Below are 19,235 nucleotides of genomic sequence, written 5' to 3'. Positions count from 1 at the left end.
GCCAGAAGGGACTTCCATTCTCTACTGGGCTGTGTGTTCAGGGACCCCTCCTGGTGTCAGGGCCATTTGGCTGACCATGTCCCAGAGATGTCGTTATGAGGGCCTTCCATAAGCACAGGGTGCAATGCCCATCGGATTTCCAAACTTTCTAAGAACCTCCCACCTGGGAGCCCAAACCTGCCTGCATATCCCAAAGCAAGATGGGAATGGAGGCCCTCCCTCTTCTCCCAGGGGCCCAGATGGCCAGAGCAAGTAGCCTCTGGTCTTTGTTCAGCTGGAGAGGAGTTCACCTTGGAAGTCTGCATGTCCCAGACCCTATGCTCCCCTCCCCCAGCCTGCCCCAAGTCTTCTTTGGCAGCATCCCGGGCACTTGCCACTTTAGCGGGCCTCTGCCCAGCCCCTTCCCCAAATGCCTCCAGAGCATCTTGCTCTCTGGCCCCAAGGCAGGCTTTGGTCTCAGGCCATGGACACCTTCCCTCATTCCCTCTCTCCCTTCCTGCCTCCACCCGACTCTGCTCTACTACAACTGTTGACAGTGCTAAAGTGTGGTTTCTCTCCTGCAGGGCCAGTTTCTTACGCTTTTTTCTTCTCTCTCTTTGTCTCTGTCTCTGTCTCTGTCTCTCTCTTTCCCCTCCCCGACCCCACTCGTGGGGCCTCCTCGTTTCCTCCCGGCTGGTGGGCTGCCCACCTCGGGCAGGGAAGGCAGGATGGTGGTGCTATCCTTGGTCTTAGGGCTTTCGGAACAGGATGACTTTGCCAATATCCCTGACCTGCAAAACCCAGGAACCCAGCAGAACCAGAACGCTCAGGGGGACAAGAGGTACGAGCACAGGCAAAGGCCTGCAGCGGCAGCGGCAGAGATGGAGGAGCAGAGAGGCTACTGGCCTTGACCAGCCCTGGCCCAGCTGCTGGATGAGGCGGTGGTGCCCTCAGCGATCCTGGAGCGGGAGGACAGCCCCCTCCCCAGCTGGTGCCCTCACACAGGCCACCCTGGGGTGTCCCATGGGTCCGAGGCCAGCGTGGCTGTCCTGGGACCATTCTGGATCAAGCCTGCTCCCCAGGCATGCTTGCCCTCGCCTGAGCAAGCCAGCCTTTCTGCCCCATCTCCCTGCTTGGCTCCCCCCCACCCACTGCTGCCCCTCATCTTTCATCTCTGCCCCACCCCCAACCCTGAAATCCCAGTTTCTCTGGTGGTTGGTGGGCGGGGGGGATGCAGGGAAGGGGCACCAGCCTATTCTCCCTCATCCCTGCCACCCCAACCTCCCTCTTGCCTGGAGGTCCCACAGGGGGGTAATAGCGTACCCCACTGCTGGGGTACTGCATGGGTGTGGCTGGGCTGCTTGGCTGATTGCGGAGGAGCCCTGGTGGAGAGGGTCTGGGGCATAGGACAGGCCTGGTGACCAGAAAGAACCAAAAGGAAGCTCTGAGCCTGAGGTACCAGGAGGAGGGGATAGGGTAAGGGGCTGAGAGCAGCCAGCAAGTGCCAGTTAGGCTCCCAGTACCAAACAGTATCCCTGTTTGGTACTGGGAGCCCTGCTGCAGGTCCTCTGGAATCTCTTGTATGGCCACAGCACAGGCCAAGTAGAGGGCTGGGCATTTAGCCAAGTCTTTGCCACCAGGAACTCAGGGAAGCATCTCCTGCCTGTCTCAGGGAGGGCATGGAGCACTCGTGGGGAAGGAGACAGGGAAAGGTCGGAGGGCTGGGAGCTCAGGCAGCAATCGCAAAGGTGGGGTGATCCTGCACCTGGTTTGGCTGCCTCCCATCACCTGGCCTTGAGCTGGGTCAGCCACACACCTGTAGTCACAGAGGGAGGGTTCCTCCAAAGGCCTGCAAGAGAGCCTGTGGGTTGACAGCCAGGATGCTGACCTTCTAGCTCTGGTTGTGCCAGAGCCATGCTCTGCAGACTTGGGCAAGTCTCTGCCCCTCTCTGAGCCTCTGCTTCCTTGTCTGTTGTACGAAGGACTGAAGGGGTGACCCCTTCCAGCTTGGGCATGCTATGCTTCTAATGAGGGAAGAACCCCTCAGGCTGGGGTGCCTGTCAGATCCTGTGCACTGGGCAGGGATGCTGACATTCCCTGAGGCCCATAAGGCAGGAGGGGACTGTCCCAGGCTGCCACTAGGGGCCTGTGGATTACCAAAGGGTAGGCCAAGAGTTAGACAGCTGACTGCCTGTCCCTCCAGTGGCTTCTCTCATTTTCTTCCCATTCTAAGTTCATAGTTGCATGTCTATGATGGACACAGCCAGAAATCCCCAGAGGGTGGGAGGGAAGAGAGGGATGGGATCTTTCACTCAGTGGCACAGATGGTGTCAAACCCTGAGCCCACGTCCTGGGAAGCAGGAGGAACAGAGCCTGCCACCTCCAGCCCACCTGGCACCGTGGAGGTCCTGGACTGGGCCCGGGCAGACCACAGTGCCATGAGAGAGGGCCAGGGCCATGGGGGAGAGGCAGCAGGAGGGGGCTGGAGGCCTCTGGGAGTCTGCTGAGAACCCGAGCTCCTTGCCGGGGAAAGGTGTGAAGTGTGCAGGAGCAGACACGGGCTGGAAACGAGATTTCACGTCACCCATGTGTTCATTAGCTGGCTCCATTTCCACCCACAGCCTATTTTTACCTCTTTGCCATGTAGGTCTCCCTCCGTATTCTAACACGCCCATCCCTTCTGACCATTACATCAGCTGTCCCTGCCTTCCTGGGAAAGGTGGGTGTGGAGGTGGAGGCCTTGGGCCCTGCTCCCCCCCCATCCCCTCCCCCGGCTTTCGGCTTTCAGGGTGGACACATGCCACTCCTACCTGGCCACATGCCACTCCTACCTGGCCCTTCTGTCTTGTGGCCTCTGGGGTGTTTCCTGGGCAACTGGGCCCTGTGAGGGTGTCCAGAACTGAGCGCTTCCTTCCTGGCACCCTCCCTAGCCCCAAGCAGCTCTGACACCATCCACCAGGCATCTGGCACCTTAGGGCTCCACTCCTCTGAACTCCTAGCTCTTTGGACCTTGGAATGGTAGGCTTGGGTCAGCTGTCCCCTTCTCTTGAGCTTCTGCCTCCAGACCCAGAGTCTGCCCTTTACCCCAAACCCCTCCTTCCCATTCAGCTGACCCCTTGGCTGGATGCCTGGGGTGTGGGTGGGCCTTAGCTATCCTGGGGAGGTCTGTCAGCAGCAGATCCCTAGACAGGAAGGCCCCAGAAGGAGGAGCAGCCATTCCAATTCCCAGATAAGTGAGGGGGTGCATCTAGCAAGCATCATGGAGATGGGAAGGTTGGTCACTGCCTTGCTCCCAGGATCCTTGGTGGCCTGGAAGCCCCCCATCCCGGATCTCCCAGTCTCTGAGCCTCAGTGGGCCCCAGGATCAGAATGCATTTGCACTGGGGAGGGAGGGAGGAAGGAAGGAGGCCAGAACCAACCCTGGCTCCCGTGCCCTGCTGCCTTCACCCATCCTGCACTGCCTCCATCCCCATGTCATGCTCTCTGCCATCCCTTCCGTGGCTCCTTGGGATCCGAATGGTTTTCACCGTGGCCCCACCCTCACTCAAGTGGGGCACGGGGCAGGGCAGGGACCTGGCCCCCCCATTACTCTCCTCACCCCCAAGCCACCATGTTTCCTCTGTCCTGGTGTGTGTTCCCTGCCTCCTCTCTGCCTCTCCTCTCGGCCGCCTCGCTCGTCTCCTTGTCCACCCTGCAGCCTTCTTCACTGGCCTCCGACTAACTTTTCTTGGCCTCTCTCCCCCTCTCCTTCTTCCCATCTGCTCCTCACAGGGATGTCCCTGGGCCAGCGACAGGCTCCTTCGCCTCTCCCTCTGCCTCTCTGTGCACTTGTCTCTCTGTCCCTCTCTGTCCTGTGACCTCCAGTAGCTTCAGTGGCGCTGACCATCTTCCCAGGCTGCTTTACAGCTGTGCTGATGCTGTGGTGTGGCCAAAATAACCGACTTTCTCATACCTTCAGCAGTCAATCTGGCGCTCTCCTCCTGTCCCACTCTATTTTTAACCTGACTTTACCTCTCTAGCTATTTCAGTGTCCTCTTCCTCCCCGTGCCTGTCTGCGTAAGCACGTGTCCGCGTGTGTGTCCCCGTGTGTGTGCGTGTGTTGCCATGGCCTCACCTCCGGGAGGGGACCCCCTGCTGGCCCCAGGCGGGGTGGAGTGTCTTGCGCTGTCAAGGCAGAGCCGAGTTATGGCAGGTGCGTGTGTGTCCAATTTTGAGGCCGTGTGTCCCTGAAACTGCTTGCTGCTCAGCCTGATTCAGTCTGTCCTGACTCACACGCACACCGCGGCATGACTGAGTCTCCCTGGATGTTTCCTCCCAGGATCTAAGTGTGCGCATCGCTGTGTGTGTGTGTCATTTCACTGCTCTGGTCGACCTGCCTTGTTGCCATTTTCTCCCCAGTCCCTTGGGTGTCTGTCGGGCTTGTGTGCACTCGTGTGTGTGTGTGTGTGTGTGTGTGTGTCTGTGCGTCAGTGTGCACGCATGCACGGGCATGCTGTGCACACCTTGCTGTTGGGTCTTGGTATCTCCCCTCCAGGGCCTGGCATATTCTGTGCATGTCTGTCTGCTTGTCGTGGTCAACTGTGTGCCAGCAGCCTGTCCATACCAAGGGTGTTGTCCAGCCTGTGTGTGTCTCCGAGTCTGTGGCTCTGGTACTCTCAGAGCTGTTCTATGGTAGCTTGTCCTGAGCCCCGTGCTACCAGTCTTCCCATATTTTCCTTGCTGCCTGCCCCACCTTTCCTTCTCATGAGATGTTCCAGCCTGGTCCCTGAGCAGGTTTTTAGTGCCCCTTTTCTGAGCCTCGGCTGGACAGAGCCTGGGCTCACCACCCAGCTGCTGGGCCAGAGAGCCCAGCTTCCCAAGAGCAGTATGGAGTCAGGGTGCACACAGGGCCTCGCATGGAATGGTCAGATACAGGGCTTCTCAGTGGTGCCCCATCTCTCCCACACATAGTCCTCAGAACAGGAGGCCAGTGGGGACTGGGGAGCAAGAGGGTGTAGGTTCACCCTACCCAACAGGTGGCTGTTTGAATTAGTTTTGGTTGAACAAAACTAAAAAATTCTATTCTTAGTCGCACTGGCCACTTCAAATGCTCAGTAGCCACATATGAACAGTGCAGATAATATAACCCTGCTGTCATTGTAGAAAGTTCTACTGGCCAGTGTGTGGACAGTGGTCCTGACCTCACCTAGTCTGTCTCGTGTCTGAAGGGCATGTGTTCTCAGCCTGAACAAACATAGGTGGGGCCTCTGGGAGATAACACTCTGGGTGTGTTTGCAGAGGGTCATGACGCAGGGGGTGACCTGGACATGCCACCTTGGGGGCCTCCCCTGCCAGGTTGGAGCAAGCAGGGATGGCAGGGGGCCTCTGGGAAGGGGGCCATGCTCAGAGACCAACATTCAGGCAGTGACTGGATGGTGGGGGATTTTCTGGGGAACCGGAACAGTGGGAATACCCACCAGAACAGCACTCACAGGGGCAGTCTAGCTGCATCATGCTCAGGTGAGGCAGATGGGCCCTGAGCACTGGTTTAGGGGAAAATCAGGCTTCCCTGTGGACGAGAGCATAGCTCCTGCTGGCCTGCAGGAAGGAGATGGTGGCTGCGTGGGTCTCAGACGAGGTGCTACCGCCACCCCGGCAAAGGTGCCCAACCCAGCCCACCTGCTGACCTGTGCTCATTCAGATTCCCCCCACCTCCAGGTTACCTGCAGGAGGGAAAGCAGTGAACACAGCTCCAGTGCCAGGCCAGACACCCCATGATGAGTCTGACCGCCGGACCGAGCCACGCTCCTCCGTCTCGGATCTTGTCAACTCCCTCACCAGTGAGATGCTCATGGTGAGAAGGGCAGGATGCCGGGGCACCAGGCAGGAGCTGGACTGGGAGGCCGGGGCCGGGGAGGGGCGTGTGTGAAAATTGGTGACAGCATGCGAGTTGCCTGCTCAGGAAAGGGAACCAGCATGGTGACTGAGCAAGCAAGGCTTGGGTTCTTTTCTCAGCCTTTCCCCCAGAACAGGCTCTCTGTGCCTCAGTTTCCTCATTTGTTAAGTGAGAAGAAGAATGCCCAACTTCCTCCAGTTTCTTTCTGGGTCTTTGAGGGATCCAAGTAAACCGATTCGTAGAAGGTATTTTTATGAACGTAGGAGGAAAGGCTTGGGGCTGTGTCCCCTCTCTTGGAGTGGTTTCCCCCTGAGTGGAGATCAGAGGTGGAGCTCCCAGTGGAGCGGGTCTCAGAGCTCCCTCCAGGGACCTCCCTCAACTCCCGTTGCTGGGGTCCAGTGGGGCCCAAAAATAACAGGAGAGTAGGAACCCCCCAGGTCCTGATTCCTGGCGGGGGTGGGGAGAGTGGGGAACCACTGTGCTGAGCGTCTTCTGTGCACACCCCACTCCCCAAACCCCCAGTCTCCCAGCCCTACAGTTCTGGGGTGTTTTCACCAAAGCAGAGGTTGAGGCTTCACATTGCACCCTCTGGTGGCAGCCATGAGTCCCAGCCGTTTGCCTCACCTGTGCTGGCCAAAGAGCCCAAGGAGGGCCAGGGCCCCAAGGTGGAGACATTGTGATGGGGCAGCCGGAGGTTTGTAGGGTGTAGTCAAAGGTTTGCCAGCTCAGAAGTCCCAAGGAGGGTTAGGGCATGAGCTTGAGAACCTGGTGCCTGCTGTGTTCTTACTGGACATAACCTGGGACAAGTCATTTCCGCTTCCTGACCCAAGTCCCCTCCCCAATCCCTCCTGTAGAGAGAGGGAAGCAAGTTTGTGGGCTCTCAAGCCCTTGCCAGTCCAGGGTTCCCTTGCTCAGACCCTGGCATTGCAGCTGCCACTCTCCTTGGGGCCCCAGCGCCCTAGGCCCTACCCTTCTGCTGTTTAGGGTTCCAGCCAGCCCCAACCATCACCCCCACTGCCCCTTTCTAGCCAGCACTTTTCAAATTGTAATAAGCACACAAATCACTGGGAGGTCGTTAAAATGTAGATTCCCATGGGGCGCCTGGCTGTTTCAGCTGGAAGAGCCTGCAGTTCCAGATCTTGGGATCATGAGTTCGAGCCCCATGCTGAGTGTAGAGATGACTTGGATACATAAAACTTTTTTAAAAATGCAGATTCCCAGTCAGCAGGACTGAGTGGGCCCTAGGATATGCATCTCTCTCGGATCCAGATTAGGGCATCAGATTCTCCCTGTTCCAGATCTGGTCTCCCTTGGGCCTCACCCACCAGGCCCACCATAGGCCCCCATGAACCTGGCCCTCTTCTGTCCTCTGGGAGGTGGGCCCTGCCATACTGTCCTCTGGATGGGCCATGCCACAGCCTATGCTGCCTCCCTGCCCATCCTTTTAATTGTTTACAGCTTCCTAGTGGTTGGGTTCCAGACAGGAACAGCCCACTCCCAGTCATCTTGGCTGCTGCACTGCCCCCAGGGAGGAACTGACAGCCTCAGACAGAGGAAGGGAGCATAGGCCCCAGGGCCCACTTGTGGGCTCAGGGCTCAGCAGCTGCTCAGAATTGGGCAGGTGAGGTCTCATTGCCCAGCCCTAGACCAGAGCTGGGTCATTGTCATTCATAGTGATGAGGAAGACAGCAGCCCCCAGGCCATCAGAAGCTGGGGGTCAGGAGCCAGGCACCCCACCATAGCTGTCCAGAAGAAGGGACTGAGGGAACGGGATCAAGAGGGGAGGCCAAGTTTCACCCTTATCCGGTCACCCCAGCCCTGGCATGCATTTGGATGCTTGCTTCTACTGGATCAGGGGCTCAGGTGACACCTCCCCTGGGGCCCCCGGTAGGGGTGGCTGTAGGGATGACCATCTGGTTGCCATGGAAACAGCTCCTCAAGCTGCCCCAGCTCCTTAATTAGGACTTGGGACTATGGTTTGGGAAAGCTGGGAACAGGTACAAAGCCAGGCCCAGCTTGGGCCTCCACCCCGCAGACTACCCTGTTTGGGAACCGAGAGCCAAGTGACCAGAGGGACCTCAGATGGGGCTGGGGTCACCTGGGCTTCAGTCATCAGGGACTCCACCCAAACTATACAAGGAACAGGAGGGGCAAGTGGTCTTTGCTGCCACTGCCTACTCATGCATGCCCCAGGCTCCGGGTTCCAGAGCCAGCAGTGGCAGGGGCCAGACCACAGAGCAGGATGTGAGCCCACTTAATCGTCCCTGGAACCCCACAAGATGTATATTATGATCCCATTCTGTAGGTGCAGAATCTGAGATGCACAGGGAGTGAGGCTGGTTCCAACAGCAGGCAGGAGCACAGGGTGGCGGTGGGGTGGGGGATACTGTACCTGGGGAGGGAAGCCACATTTTCTGTGGGCCAGGAGGGGAGCCTGCAGGGTTGCCTGGATCTGGCAACTGGGTAGGAGCTGGAGGGATCCTCTTCTACTGTGAGGAAGAGCAGGGGAGGCTGCTCAGCCCTCCTTCCAGCTCCAGGCAGGACCAGCATGTGGCTGATGAAGCCCCGGTTGCTGATTTCAGTGTCAGAGTGAGGGGAGCTGGAAGGGCACCCGTGATGGCTGGGCACTGACCTGGCTTTGAGTTTCAACTTCTTGTACACTCATGGGTGACTTGAGGCAAGTGAATCACCTCTGTGTGCTCAAAACCCAGCTGGTACGGGCTAGTGCCTGCCTCACACAGATGGCAGAGAGGCAGTAAATGAGTGCAAAACACAGGGCACAGGTTGAGGCCAGACATGGTCATTGCTGTTCTTAGCATGATTTGAATCTTCTCACCTGGGGCAGGTGAGTTCTCCCTGTCTTGAGGTGGTGGGGGGGAGGAGTCTCCAAATTGCCCTGGGGCATGAGTCTTCTGTGGTAGAAAGTGGGCTTTCAGGTCAGAGAGGGTCCATAATGCTGTGCAATCTTGGCTGTGTGACTTAACCTCTCTGAGATGGTCTCCTCAGCTAGGGAGTGGTGATAACCGCCTCGCCCTGCTTGTTGTCAGGATTCAGTAAGAAGGTGATGTAAGAGTCTTCCGCCATGGTAGGTGCACACTATGTCTATTCTTATTATCTGTATTATTTAGTATTTCAGAGCCTGGGGCTGCTCCCTAGGACGAAGGAGGCACAGGGGAGGCTCCTGTAGGGAAAGTGGGGAGGGAAAATGGGCCAGCAGTTTCCTACTAAATGTGGTACCATGAGTTCCAACTCTGGTTCCCATCCAGTCACCTGGGGAGCTTTCAGAGAGAGAGATGCCTGGGCCACTTGGACCCATGGTTCTGGGATGGGACCTGGGCTGCTGGGAGACTTCTGCAGGTATTCCCTTGAGCAGCCACGGCTGAGATGTGGCTGGGAGACCCTCCCCCAAATTAACTCCCTCTAGAGTTTCATCATTGGCTTGGGAAGGTGATGACCCTGCCTCCCTCCTCGCCTATGTCCTATTCTCCTGTCCCTTGCTGGGCTGGCCCCAGAGCCTGCTCCTGGGAGGTGGGGACTGAATGCCCGTAGATCCCTTCCTCCTCATGGCCCTCAGCCCGCCCCCCCCCCCGCCCCCCCCCCCCCCCCCCCCCCCCCCCCCCCCCCCCCCCCCCGCCTCCTAGGAGTGAGCTGAGATGCTCTGTAAACCACTGTGCTGGCCTAGCCCTCTCCAGCCCCAACAAATCAGGCTCTCTGAGGACGGGGCCTGGACACCTGTACTTTTAGCACTCCTACGAGAATTTATGCCTCACACAAATTAGACGTTGCTCCTGAAAACTCGCCTTTCTCATTTTGTAAATCACATCATCCTTGGAACCCTGGAGAGTCACTTTCCAAAGAAATATCTCGGTAAACTCTTTTGAGAGGTGAACAACCTCCCTCATCTGTTCTGTAGCCCAGGTTCTGTGCTGGTGCATTTCACAGCGGGCCCTGGCTTGGCTGTGAAGGGTGGAGAGCAGGAGGGGGAGCTCGGGACCCAGGGGACACCAAGGCAGCTGGGTGGGTGGGGTTGGGGAGGAGAGTGGGGAGCCAAAACCTGAGCTGGAGCTTGGGTCAGGGATCAGGGCCAGTGGGCCGAACCAGAGCTTCTAGGGGAGGCTGGGGAGTGGGGTGCACACTGCTCTCAGGTTCCTGGTAGGGGGACAGGGGCTGTTCTGGCTCTGCCCCTCCTGTGTGACCTGACCACCCTCGCCCAGATGTGAATATGACCGAGATGGGCCACCACCAGCCCCACGTTGTGAGCAGAGGGAGAAGAGCAAGCCCCTAGCAGCAGGACTTGGCTCCAAGCACAGGGAGGCTTCCTCAGTGTGGTCGGGCTGTGGTGGGGGCCTGGGGGAAGGAGAATCCTCCCCAACCCTGCTGCCCTCTCCCCCCACCTCCAGCTCTCCCCAGGCTCTGAAGAGGATGAGGCCCACGAGGGCTGCAGCCGGGAGAACCTGGGCCGGATCCAGTTCAGTGTCGGCTACAACTTCCAAGAGTCCACCCTCACCGTGAAGATCATGAAGGCCCAGGAGCTGCCAGCCAAGGACTTCAGTGGCACCAGCGACCCCTTTGTCAAGATCTACCTTCTGCCAGACAAGAAGCACAAGCTGGAGACCAAGGTGAAGCGGAAGAACCTGAACCCCCACTGGAATGAGACTTTCCTCTTTGAAGGTGAGGCCGCTGCTGCCCTGCCCCCACCCAAAGTCCCCTCTTCCCCTGCACCAGGCCCTGTCCAGAGGCACATACACCAATGCGCTCCTGGAAGCACACATGGACACACACACAGGCCTGCTGGTACTCACCCACACAGGCACATGTCTCAGCCCAGTTAACCTGATGCATTTTTTTTAAGGAATTCATCATCCCCGTTATTTTATTTATTTTTAAAGATTGTATTTATTTATTAGTGAGAAACAAAGAGAGGTAGAGACACAGGCAGAGGGAGAAGCAGGCTCCATGCAGGGAGCCTAACGTGGGACTCGATCCCGGGTCTCCAGAATCAGGCCCTGGGCCGAAGGTGGCACTAAATCCCTGAGCCACCCAGGCTGCATTTTATGTGTAGCTGGGATCAGGTATGACAGCCAGAGGCTGAGGAGCACAGCTAGGCCACTATCTGGGGTTCCTGCCCAGACATGGAACTCATCCTGAGGAGGGCAGGCAGGAAGGGAGTCGTCCTCAGGACCCACAAGTGGAGAACCAGGAGCATAGTGTAGTGGCTGAGACATGGGCTATGGCCCAGGCTGTCTGTTTGAAACACAGCTCTGCCACTTATTTCCTGGCTGTGTGACCAGGGCAAGTTCCCGAACTTCTCTGTGCTGTGCTCTCTTCATCTATAAAACAAAGATAGAGGGACACCTGGGTGGCTCAGTGATTTAGTGTCTGCCTTCTGCTCAGGGCGTGATCCCGAGGTCCTGGGATTGAGTCCTGCATTGGGTTCCCCATAGGAAGCCTGCTTCTCCCTCTGCCTGTGTCTCTGCCTCTCTCTCTCTCTGTGTCTCTCATGAATAAATAAATAAAATATTTTTTTTTAAAAAAGCAAAGATAGCAATAGCAAGGATGAAACAAATCAGGAAATTATGAAAGGACTTATAATACCTGGAAAACCCTTTATACCAGTTTGTTAAAGAAACTGTCTGTTCCCCTGCTCTGAGCCCTCCCCACCCTACCCTGCATACTGCTCTCCCCGCCCACATCCAGACACACAGGAATAACAGCTCTGAACATGTGTCTGGCTTCTAGAGGCCACTGAGACAAATGTCCTTCCTCTCTCCTGCAGACCCCTTCTGAAGGCCACCTTTATCTCTTATCTCTGAGGATCCAAGGTAACCAGGAAGCTGGGCTGTGTTCAGGGAGTGATTTCTGTTCCAGGCCTTTTTGGTGCCTGGACTCCACTTAGAGAAGCTGTTATCCTTTTGAGACACGGTCAGCCAATGAGAATAAACCCTACCACTCCAACTGCTAGGTGCCCCTTGGCCCTCTAGAATTTTCAGTGTGTGTCCCAGGGAATCCTGGGAATCCTGTGTGTCACCTGGTGTCCCAACCACTTGGCACCCCACCCCTTCTGCAAGATGACAACCAGCTCACCTCAGCTGAATCATTGAGGGTGAGCTAGTGGGTGCTTGTGCGTTTGCAGACCCTTGTCTTCCCCAAGTCAGTGTGGGGGCCAGATTAGAGATGAGACAAATCAGTGAAAGGCCCAGCTGTCTAGAGATGGATGAATGAGGCCAGCTGGTGGGGTGAGATTTGCAGGCAGAACTTCGATTCCCTGGTCTCTTCTGCAGACACTTATCTAGCACCGACGGTGGGCTGGGCACTATCCTGGGTACTGGGGGTGCAAAAGAGAACAAGAGCCATTTGTCCCTCAGGGTGTTCCTGATCTAATGGAGGACATAGGTGTGTAGATAATTGAGCCATACGCTGCATGGCTGATGCTGTGGGCATCTACTAGACGCTCCCCTTGATGGTGCTGGAAAACATTTCCCAGAATAGGGGCCATTCAGGATGGGTTCTGATGGATGAATAGGCATTTGCCAAATAAGAGACTCCTCTGCTGTTGAAGAGAGCTGACTCAGGTGTGGGGACCTCTTGGAGCCTCTAACATTTCTAGAACCATTTCACCTGAATCGATGCTAAAGGTCACCTGGGCAGGTCCCCAGGGGAATCCAAGATGAGCCAGATGTAGCCCCCTTCGGTATGAGGAGGAAACCCTGAAGGAATTCAGGGGCTAGGGAACATAGGACTTCCTCTTCCAGCACACCAGTTCCTATCAGAGACAGTTCTGCTTCTAACATCTGGCTGGAAGTGCTAGAACCCTCCAGAGCTCTTCCTCTCCCTCCATCTTCTCCACCAGCTGGGCTAAGGTGTCAGGTATCCTCTCTTCTTCTTGCTCACACCATGGTTCAGGATCTCACCACCTCAGGTCTCTAGGCTGACCTGCACCCCCTGCATTGCCCAGGCTGGCCCCTCCTCTGACCAAGCCTCCGCAGGCCCGATGACTGGCTTCAGCCCTTCCTCAGCCTCCCTCTCCTGGCTGCCTGCATGGCCTCCTCACCCCCACCCCCTCCCCCACACTCCTGCTGCTCCATCAGGCCATTTGGCTGCTATTTATTTATCCTTTCAAGTATTGATTCATTTAAACAAATATTTATCGAGTGCCTACTACGTGCCAGAAACAGTGTTGGACACTAGGATCCTGTGGCTAAGGACAGAGATGCCTTCCTGGAAATCCTAGCCTGGTGGGAATCAGATTCAAGGAAACAGATGAGTGTATTACAGCCCACAGTGTGGGATGTGAAAAGAAAGTGCTGGAATCGAGAACAGGGGACCTGATGCCATTTGGGACATCAGGAAGGAAAGCTGAGACCTGTTTAGGCCAGGGCAGGTGGTGGAGGGACCTCCAGACAGGAGCTGGTGCTTGAAAGCTGGTAAGGAAGCCGGTGTGGCCGGAGCCCACCATTGAGCCAAGAGTGCTCATGGGAGGGGCAGGAAAGTGTGTCAAGCCACGTTGTACAGAAGGACTTGGAGCCAAAGCAGGGCACATGGCTTTTACTCTAAGTGCCCTGGGAGCCATGGAAAGGCTTTAAGTGGGAGAGTGTCGTGATGGGATTTCTATTTTTAAGGGATTGCTCTGCTATGTTGACAATGGATGGTAGGAGAAAGTGCGCAGGCAGGGAGGGTGGTTTGGAAACTCTTGTGACTATCTAGGCAAAATGCTCCAGCAGCTTAGATGAGGGGGTGGTAGTGGAGAAGGGGGCAGCTTCAGGATTTGTTGAGGAACGATGAAGGACAAGCTAATGTACTAGAAGGGGAAGCGTGGAATCTCGGGACCTACGTCCACTTGCCTCTGCCTGAGTCCTCCTAGGGCTTGCTTTCTGGCAGTCGTGGCCATCTCAGACAGGGCCACTTGCCCAGGCTTGTCCCTGGATGATTGGCAGGGGCAGGGCTGCCCAGGGAGAGAGGGGCCACTGCCCTGGCCACCAAGACAGACATGTGACAAACGAGTGCGTAACCAGTCCCTGGTCTTCTCTTTATTTAGCCAGGAGATTTCTGGCCAGTAATGTAAGCCACCTGAGGTGCCATCTCCTCACCTGTAAAATGTACAAGGTGCTGTCCACCTGAAGAATTGTTAAGAGGGACAAATGGGACAGTGACAGTTCTTGCTGACGCTTCAGGAAGGTCTGAATTCAGCAATTGTGTGCTGTGCCTCGGTGAGGGGACAGCAGGCAGGCACAGGGCCAGCCCTCTCGGTCTCAGGGACTTCCTGCCCTGGAGCGCAGACCTGCTTGGGCCCCATGTGGCCCCTCGGTCCCCTCTTCATCCATGCTGTCTGTCTCCCAGGTTTCCCCTACGAGAAGGTGGTGCAGAGGGTCCTCTACCTCCAGGTCCTGGACTATGACCGGTTCAGCCGCAATGACCCCATTGGGGAGGTGTCCATCCCTCTCAACAAGGTGGACCTGACCCAGATGCAGACCTTCTGGAAGGATCTGAAGCCATGCAGCGATGGGAGTGTAAGGCCCTTCTTGCGGGCCCCTGGTGTGGGGGCTGGTGGGTTGGGGCTGGCAGATCTGGTCCTAGTCCACCTGTAGCCTCGGTCTCAGTACTGGGTGCTGGCACCTGGGGAGAATAGCCTGAGCTGTGACAAGGACCTGGCACTCTGTTCAGGGAGCAGGGCCCCCATGGGAGGGTGCACAAAGGGTGCTAGATGAGGGGACACCAGGTGTGATGGAAGTGACAGATGGGGGTGGGTGAGCTGCCAGGCCACAGCAGGGAGGGCCTTGGGGCAGTGGGGCCAGTCACAGAATTCTTTAACTGACCTCCCTCCCCTAGTCCCCACACGGCTCCCGTGGGGAGCCAAGGCAAGACGGGGGAGCACCTCTCCCCATGGCCCAGGCTCACCCCAACCTTGTCCCCCACAGGGGAGCCGAGGGGAGCTGCTCTTGTCTCTCTGCTACAACCCCTCTGCCAACTCCATCATCGTGAACATCATCAAAGCTCGGAACCTCAAAGCCATGGACATCGGGGGCACATCAGGTGCTGAGGCCTCTCAACACAGAGGGTGGATGGACCGGGGAGATTATGGGAACACAAGGCTCATGCTGGATGTAGGGAGTAGGGTCTGAGCTGTGGCACTCACCCCAGCCCTCTCACCCCACCTCTGGGCTCAGCTCCTCTACCCTAGAGTCCTAGGTGGCCCCCATGGGAGAACCCTTAGGGTCTGTATCATCTTGGACTCTGTCCTGACCAGAATCAAGGAGAAGGAGAGACCTGGGCTCCAGCACCAGCCTGGACACTTCTCATCCATGACCTTGGGCCAGATCAGGCCTCTGTGGGGCTCTGTGTCCTTGTTTGTGTCCACAGTAGGGCACCTGGGTGATGGCCAAGCTTGCTTCCAGTTGATCTATGCACTGGTCCCTCAGATGCCTCTCCTTGCTGCTTGGGGCTTTCCTCACCCTCCAGGGAAAGCACACAGTCCCTTCTGCCCCAGCAGCCTCTCCTGGGGAGCCCCCTCACTGTCCCTCTGACCTGTCTCCTGCCCATCCCCCAGACCCCTACGTGAAGGTGTGGCTGATGTACAAGGACAAGCGGGTGGAGAAGAAGAAGACGGTGACGATGAAGAGGAACCTGAACCCCATCTTCAACGAGTCTTTTGCCTTCGATATACCCACAGAGAAGCTGAGGGAGACAACCATCATCATCACCGTCATGGACAAGGACAAGCTTAGCCGCAATGACGTTATTGGCAAGGTAGGGGCCTGGAGGGTGGGGCGACACACCTGTCCTCACAAGGAGCAGCAGGGGTAGCAGGTGAGCTCAGGGATGGGCAGTGGGAGAGGTAAGTGCCAGTCCCTTCCCCTCTCTGGGCCTCCATTTCATCCAAAAATGAGGGGACAGGACAAAACCTTCCCCAAGTGTCTGACTGTGGGTTGGTCAGCACAGGACAGATCACTGGAAGGGCTTGGAAAGGAGGAAGTGGGAGAAAGAAGTGCCCTGGATCCCTGCAAAAGGAGGGTTCTGGACAGGACCCTCAGGCAGGATAAGGACCACAGAGCAGTGTTACCCAGGTCCCAGCTTCAGAGGGTGAGCTATGTGGAGCAGAGTCGAGAGCTGCAGTCAGGCTCCAAAGACCAGGCTTCAGTTCTCACCTCATCTGCTGCTAAATAGCTGTGTGACTTTGGGCAAGTCATGTGTCTCCCTGACCTCCAGAGTCTCCACTTGTAAAATGGAGCTAGTAGTACTGACCCTATAGCCCTTCACAGAGTGGTGTAACAATTGCCTGAGATCCGTGGCTGTTCTCCTTGTAGGAAGTGACCTCTCCTCATATACTCAGAAAAAAAAGAAAAATCCATATCTGGCCTTGAGCTTTTCCAGGATGTGATTCTGTGACATAAACCCCTCTGTTTCTCTACTTTGAAATGTCTGTCCCCGTGTTCTTTTATGGTTTAGTGTCGAGAGTTTGGGCTTGGGAATCAGTGCTTAGCACAGCGCTTAAAGCGTGTATATGTGAGCTGCCATTATAATGAAAGTAATTTTTGAGGCATTCCTACTAAGGGCATGTTTGTCCATTGGGGCACAGAGCTTTGGCCAGGAGCAGTGCAGAACAGTGATCAGGATAGGTGGAAGGGCAGATCAGGTGAAGGGGAAGGGTGGACACCAGGAGCATGTGAGGAAAAAATTCACATTACCTGGGGCATGGCCCTGTATGGGGTAAACAAGAAAGAGTGACCTGGGCCCCCACAGGGGAAGAGGGCCAAGATGGAGACAACTCTCAGATGGAGATAGAGAACTTAGCTACTGGGGTCCAGGGAAGCAGCTGACCTCAAAGAGGATAGCAAGGGCCAGGGAATATGATGGCCAACCTATGGTCACAAGTAGCACCAGTAGCACCCTTCCTCAGGGCAGCAGCATCCATACCCCAGCAGGGTCATGTGTTCCAAGCAAACCTGCAGCCTACTAAGCCCCCTCCTTGACCAGCTCAGGCCAAGGGCCAAGTAATCATATCTACTTTGAAGCTCTTTTTTTTTTTAATATTCTATTTTTTTATTCATGCGAGATACAGAGAGAAAGGCAGAGACACAGGCAGAGGGAGAAGCAGGCTCCATACAGGGAGCCTGATGCAGGATTCGATTCTAGTACCGTGGGATCACGACCTGAGCCAAAGGCAGACGCTCAGCCACTGAGCCACCCAGGCACCCCACGAAGCTCTTTTGAAGCCTAGCCTTTTGGTGTTGGGTGTTCTTGAGATACCAATTATAGCTCCTTCTGAAACTGTCCTACCTTCGGCTGACTGAGCCAAGGTGGAGAAGGATTGGTTCTCACTTTGGCCTGGGTAGCTTTGGGAACCCTGTGCTTATAAGTCACGAGGCTGGGGGCAGCTAGCACACAGCTCCACGAGGCTGCGAAGCCCCTAAAACAAGCCAGAAGGATCAGACTTGTAGTATAGAGTCAGAAAGGCCTAGATGTAAATTCCTCGGTACCGCTTATAAATTCCATGACTGTAGGTGAGTCTGTTCACTCTCTGCACCTTCATTTCTCCAGCTGTAAAATGGGCATAATACAACTGCCTCACAGGTAAGGATTCGGTGATCTGTGTATATAAAGCCCTGACCTCAGTAAGCCTTGACCTTTATAAGTATATAAAGCCCTCACCTCACTAAGTGGTGAGGAAGTGGGTGCAATTGAAAGTGAGAAGAGGTAGATGGTGGCCAACAGGGCAGGGAAGGGCATGGGATTAACTGCCTCCACACCCACCTCAAAACAGGTCAGGAATCTAACGAGAAATGGCCAGGCATGCCCAGGCTCCCAGAGGGAAGCACAGCAAGGAAAATAGGTCAGGCTGGCGAGGAGAAAGGAGGAGGGAACCTCCGAGGGTAGGTTGTCACTGTTGGTGGAGGCTCCTTGGTCCTGGGATCCTGATCTTAAGATGCAGGCAGAGGAGATGGCTTGTCACCCCCTGGTGGGGGCGGGGGACAATGCCTCTGAGATCGTCACTGATACCCTGCTCTTCCCTTTCTCCCTAGATCTACCTGTCATGGAAGAGCGGGCCCGGGGAGGTGAAGCACTGGAAGGACATGATTGCCCGTCCCCGGCAGCCGGTGGCCCAGTGGCACCAGCTCAAGGCCTAAGTGGGGCCAAGGGAGGCCCAGGGGGCTGAGGGTCTGGGTCCCCATCATGCCCTCACCACTTTATGCACAATGCCTGGCCTGGCCCCCCACCATAGGTGAAGGGAGGACCCTGAGGGCTTGGCCAGGGAGGGGTCCCAGGAGTCGGTTGGGCCCCATTTCAAGGAAGTACCAGCCTCATCCTCCACCAGTCCAGCTCTGGGGGAGGGGCTCTGGGAGCCATTTTCCTGCTTTGCCCCTTGCCTTCCTAACTTGCTGATACTAAAGAAGTGGGGGAGAGTGTGAAGGCCAAAGAGGCAGATGGGCAGATCCCTCCAGAGACCCGCCAGGTGGGCATAGTCCCCCGTTTTCTTTAAGGCAGCGCCTGGAGTGGAGAGAAGCTGCCCTCTCCCTAGTTCCCGATGTGGGCCCAGGAGAGGGGAGGCTGAGGCGTTTGGCCCCAGCATGGATGGGAGAGGCCCATCCCAGGGCAGTTTCAGGTGCTGGCTGGGCCCTGAATGCCAAGGATAGTATATAGCCCGCTCCAGGGTCCTGGAGCTGCAACGTGTGTACTTGGCGTCGTGTCCACCATGTGTGTGTGTGTGCACGCGCGTGTGCATGTGTGTGCACATGTGTGTATGGGGGTGGGGGCACACTTTCCCTGTCCTCCTGGGGTCCGCAGTGCGGAGAGTGCAGGCTTTCGTAAAGTGGGGTGGGGCAGGAGGCTGAGAGAGGTCAATGCACAGGGCTGGGGGTAGGCAAGGAGAGGTGGGTGCGGGGTGAGAGGGGAAAGGTGGGGTGGGGGAAGGGGAGCAAACCCTGGAGCTGCCTCCTGCCACCTCCACCCCATGCCCTTCTCTGCTCCAAGTTCTCCAGGAGCACCTTGTCAATTGATTTCATCTCTTGAACATCATTTCACACCTCTTCAGCACCTACTGGGTGTATCACAATCCACCAGGACCCCCTCTCTTCCTCCTCAGGGGTCCCAAGCCCCCACTAGCTCTCTTCCCTTAACACACCCATCCATCCAGACACCCTCAGCCTTCCCAGATCTCAGATCCCAGCCAAGCTGGCAGCATTCTCCCTGCTTCCCAGGAGGCTGCTTCCCTGTCTATGCAGACCTCTGCCGCCCCAGCGCTCACACGCGTCCCTTCCTTTTGAGGTGGCGGTCTGTAGCCCAGCTTTCTTTCCCCACCCCTCCCATTTCCTGGGAGCAGCTCCTTCTGCCCCTCAGTTCAGGCAAAGGAAGCAGGGGAAAGTCCAGATTGTGCAAAGTCTGGGGT

The 19,235-nt window shown here is 56.6% G+C and overlaps 1 protein-coding gene across 9 annotated transcripts in view; it reads left to right on the top strand.

Moving 5' to 3' along the window:
• Positions 1-18,626, top strand: part of SYT7 (synaptotagmin 7) — a 59,795-nt gene extending 41,169 nt beyond the window's left edge. For 5 of the 9 annotated variants that reach the window (XM_072758237.1, XM_072758234.1, XM_072758236.1 and 2 more), the window contains 6 exons: positions 5,677-5,812; positions 10,255-10,525; positions 14,192-14,361; positions 14,770-14,884; positions 15,399-15,598; positions 17,872-18,425. In XM_072758237.1, coding sequence (XP_072614338.1) covers positions 5,677-5,812; positions 10,255-10,525; positions 14,192-14,361; positions 14,770-14,884; positions 15,399-15,598; positions 17,872-17,976 — 997 coding nt within the window. In that variant the 3' untranslated portion in view covers positions 17,977-18,425. Of the gene's footprint in view, positions 1-697; positions 821-5,676; positions 5,813-10,254; positions 10,526-14,191; positions 14,362-14,769; positions 14,885-15,398; positions 15,599-17,871 lie in introns of all 9 variants that reach the window. The other 4 variants (XM_072758232.1, XM_072758229.1, XM_072758231.1 and 1 more) reach the window with 1 other exon arrangement.
• Positions 18,627-19,235: the final 609 nt, after the last annotated feature.

The sequence above is a fragment of the Vulpes vulpes genome, chromosome 5 (assembly GCF_048418805.1).
Source record: "Vulpes vulpes isolate BD-2025 chromosome 5, VulVul3, whole genome shotgun sequence".
Lineage (NCBI taxonomy): Eukaryota > Metazoa > Chordata > Mammalia > Carnivora > Canidae > Vulpes > Vulpes vulpes.
This window is presented reverse-complemented; position numbering and strand designations above follow the sequence as displayed.